This window comes from Empidonax traillii, unplaced genomic scaffold (genome assembly GCF_003031625.1).
Source record: "Empidonax traillii isolate 1590-97213 ecotype Southwest subspecies unplaced genomic scaffold, ASM303162v1 scaffold674:size665969, whole genome shotgun sequence".
Lineage (NCBI taxonomy): Eukaryota > Metazoa > Chordata > Aves > Passeriformes > Tyrannidae > Empidonax > Empidonax traillii.
This window is the reverse complement of record NW_020955867.1, coordinates 663,589-665,969: the sequence shown is the minus strand read 5'-3', so window position 1 is coordinate 665,969 and position 2,381 is coordinate 663,589. Positions and strand designations below refer to the sequence as shown.

At 58.1% G+C, this 2,381-nt stretch overlaps 1 protein-coding gene across 4 annotated transcripts in view; it reads left to right on the top strand.

Moving 5' to 3' along the window:
- The first annotated feature begins 24 nt into the window (after positions 1-24).
- The window catches only part of LOC114065534 (G2/M phase-specific E3 ubiquitin-protein ligase-like), a 33,006-nt gene continuing 30,649 nt past the window's right edge, over positions 25-2,381 (top strand). For 2 of the 4 annotated variants that reach the window (XM_027899531.1, XM_027899529.1), the window contains exons 1-3: positions 25-162; positions 258-537; positions 696-820. In XM_027899531.1, coding sequence (XP_027755332.1) covers positions 418-537; positions 696-820 — 245 coding nt within the window. In that variant the 5' untranslated portion in view covers positions 25-162; positions 258-417. Of the gene's footprint in view, positions 163-257; positions 538-695; positions 821-896; positions 1,060-1,143; positions 1,359-2,381 lie in introns of those variants that run through there. The other 2 variants (XM_027899530.1, XM_027899532.1) reach the window with 2 other exon arrangements.

Genomic DNA, 2,381 nt, shown 5'->3' with positions numbered 1-2,381 from the left:
GGGCCTCCCTATTGCCTTTCTGTTGGAGCCACTTCTCCCTTCTTTTGCAGAGCCAGTGCAGGAGCAGCTGGAGGAGACCTGGGTGTTCCAAGGAGAGGGACTTCGTACTGACAGTCACCATGTCAGACCAGGAGGAGGAGACCCCCGAAGTGAGGGAGCCAGGTGAGAGCAAAGTGCCCCTCCAGCAGCCTGGCAGAGGAGCTGTCGGAGTGGGCAGCAGAGGTGCCATGTCTGGGGCCATTGTCTCTCCCCTCCAGCGTGCCTGCTGTGTGGACGACCAGAGGCTGACCCGGACATGTATGGAGAAAAAGTTCATACAAATGGAGTCTGTGCCCACGAGTTCTGTCTGGTGAGTTGCTTTGTGTGCTCTTTCCATATATTGACAGGCAGTCCCTGCCACTCTCTCCTCATCAGCGCATGGCATTTTTCCTGCAGTTTTTTGCCAGCAACCTTCCTCACCACCCAGTTGATCGAGTAGGACACAGGGCTTTTCTCCCACGGGATATCCTAGATGTAGTCTCTCGAGCAGCACAGAAGGTGAGAGTCTGACATGAGAAGGAAGAGTTCACTGCCAGGCGAGGTTTGCTGGAGCTTAGCCCAGACCCCAAGCAAGAAAGCCTAGCATTTGCCAGCAGCTCTGGGACAAGGATGAGGCCCTGAGGCTGCTGCTGATGGGGCTGCTCTGCTCTTTCCAGAGCTGCTTCATCTGTGGCCAGAGTGGGGCCACCATCACCTGCTGTGAAACCGACTGTGACCTGAGCTTCCACCTGCCCTGCGCCAAGCAGGGAGGATGTGTCACCCAGTTCAGCAGACCATACAGGTACCTCCAGTCCCCTGCTGGCCCCAACCAGGGAAGGGCCAGCACTTCTCTCCTCACCCACCCCTTTTCCTCCCAGGTCCTTCTGTCCCACACACAGCCCCCAGCAGGAAGTGGAGGCCACTCCGGAGCCGGGCACCAATTGCCTCATCTGCATGGAGCCCGTGGAGGACAGAAAGACCTTCAACACCATGGTGTGCCCAGCGTGCAAAAACGCCTGGTTCCACAGGGATTGTATTCAAGTAGGAGTGGTTCCCTCAACGGCGGGGGGGTCAGCAGGGTCTCAGCAGCACCAGGGCCTCACTCTGCTCCTGTTTCTCCTGCAGGGACAGGCTCTGCATGCTGGTTTTTTATCACTCCAGTGCCCCCTCTGCAGAAATAGAGACATATTTGTCATGGATTTGACCACCATGGGGATACGAATCCCCTTCGGGTTGGTGTCCTTCTGCCTGGCTCACAACACAGGGGGTGCAAGTGCTGTGCTGTGGCAGGGTCTGCCCCAGCAGTCCTGGCCCTGCACTGTTCTGTGAATCCTGGGTTCAGCTTCACGCAGGAGCTAGAAATGGCACAGGGGGAAGAGCAGGGACACCCTGCACCTTCCTGATGCTGGGGCAGAGGCAGCTCATCAGGTTTCCTTTTTCCATCAGACCGCCATCATGGATGGGCTTTAATGAATTTGACGAGCTAGGAGACAGGCACAGGCACTGTGATGCCAGAGAGTGCCTTTTTCCAGAAGGCAGAGAAGAGGCAGAATTGGAAGGGTAAGTTGCCAAAGCTGCATCCTGGGGCTCTGCAGGGCTTGAAGCAGAAGGACCCAGGAGTAGAGCTCAGCCAAATAATCCCACACTTTGGATACTTTGTCCTCAGCTCCATAAAGTCATTTGCTTCCCCAGGCCCTGGGAACTGCTCCTGTGCTCCTCCTGTGCAGCCGAGGGCACCCACAGACACTGCTCTGGCCTGAGGAACAGCATAACCAGCTGGGAATGTGACGGCTGTGCTGGTCTGGGAACGGGTAAGAGGCAAAGCTCCCTGGTGAGCCTGGGCCAGGTGGCCCTGCACCTGGCACTGGCTGCCCAGGCTGGGTTTGGCAGGGCCTGTCTGCTCCAGGACAGCCGGGGACACTGCTCTGGCTTATCCTGTCCCGAGCCTGGGGTGGCCTTGACATTCCTGCTTCCCCTTCCAGCCTCCAGAGATGATTTGGAGCTTGCTGGCCCAAGCACGGCCAGACTGTCAGGATTGGAGCTTTCAGAGGTCTCCGGAGAACCCGAGACCATCAGCCCCAACACAGGCAGCCTGGTGTTGTCAGGGCTGTCTCCCAGTTCTCCAGCACTGGACACCATCAGCCCCAGCACCAGCAACCAGGTGCCATCCCTTCGATCTTCAGCTCCAGAGACCAGCAACCTCCACACCAACCCACAGTCAACATCGGAGCAGTCTCTGGAATCTCCCTCACAGGAGACGAGCAGCTCCAGCCCTGACAGTCAGGCAACGTCGGGGTCATCCTACAGCAGCTTCCCAGACACTGAGGACAGCAGCGGCTCCAGCAGTCGGAGGCCTGACCGCC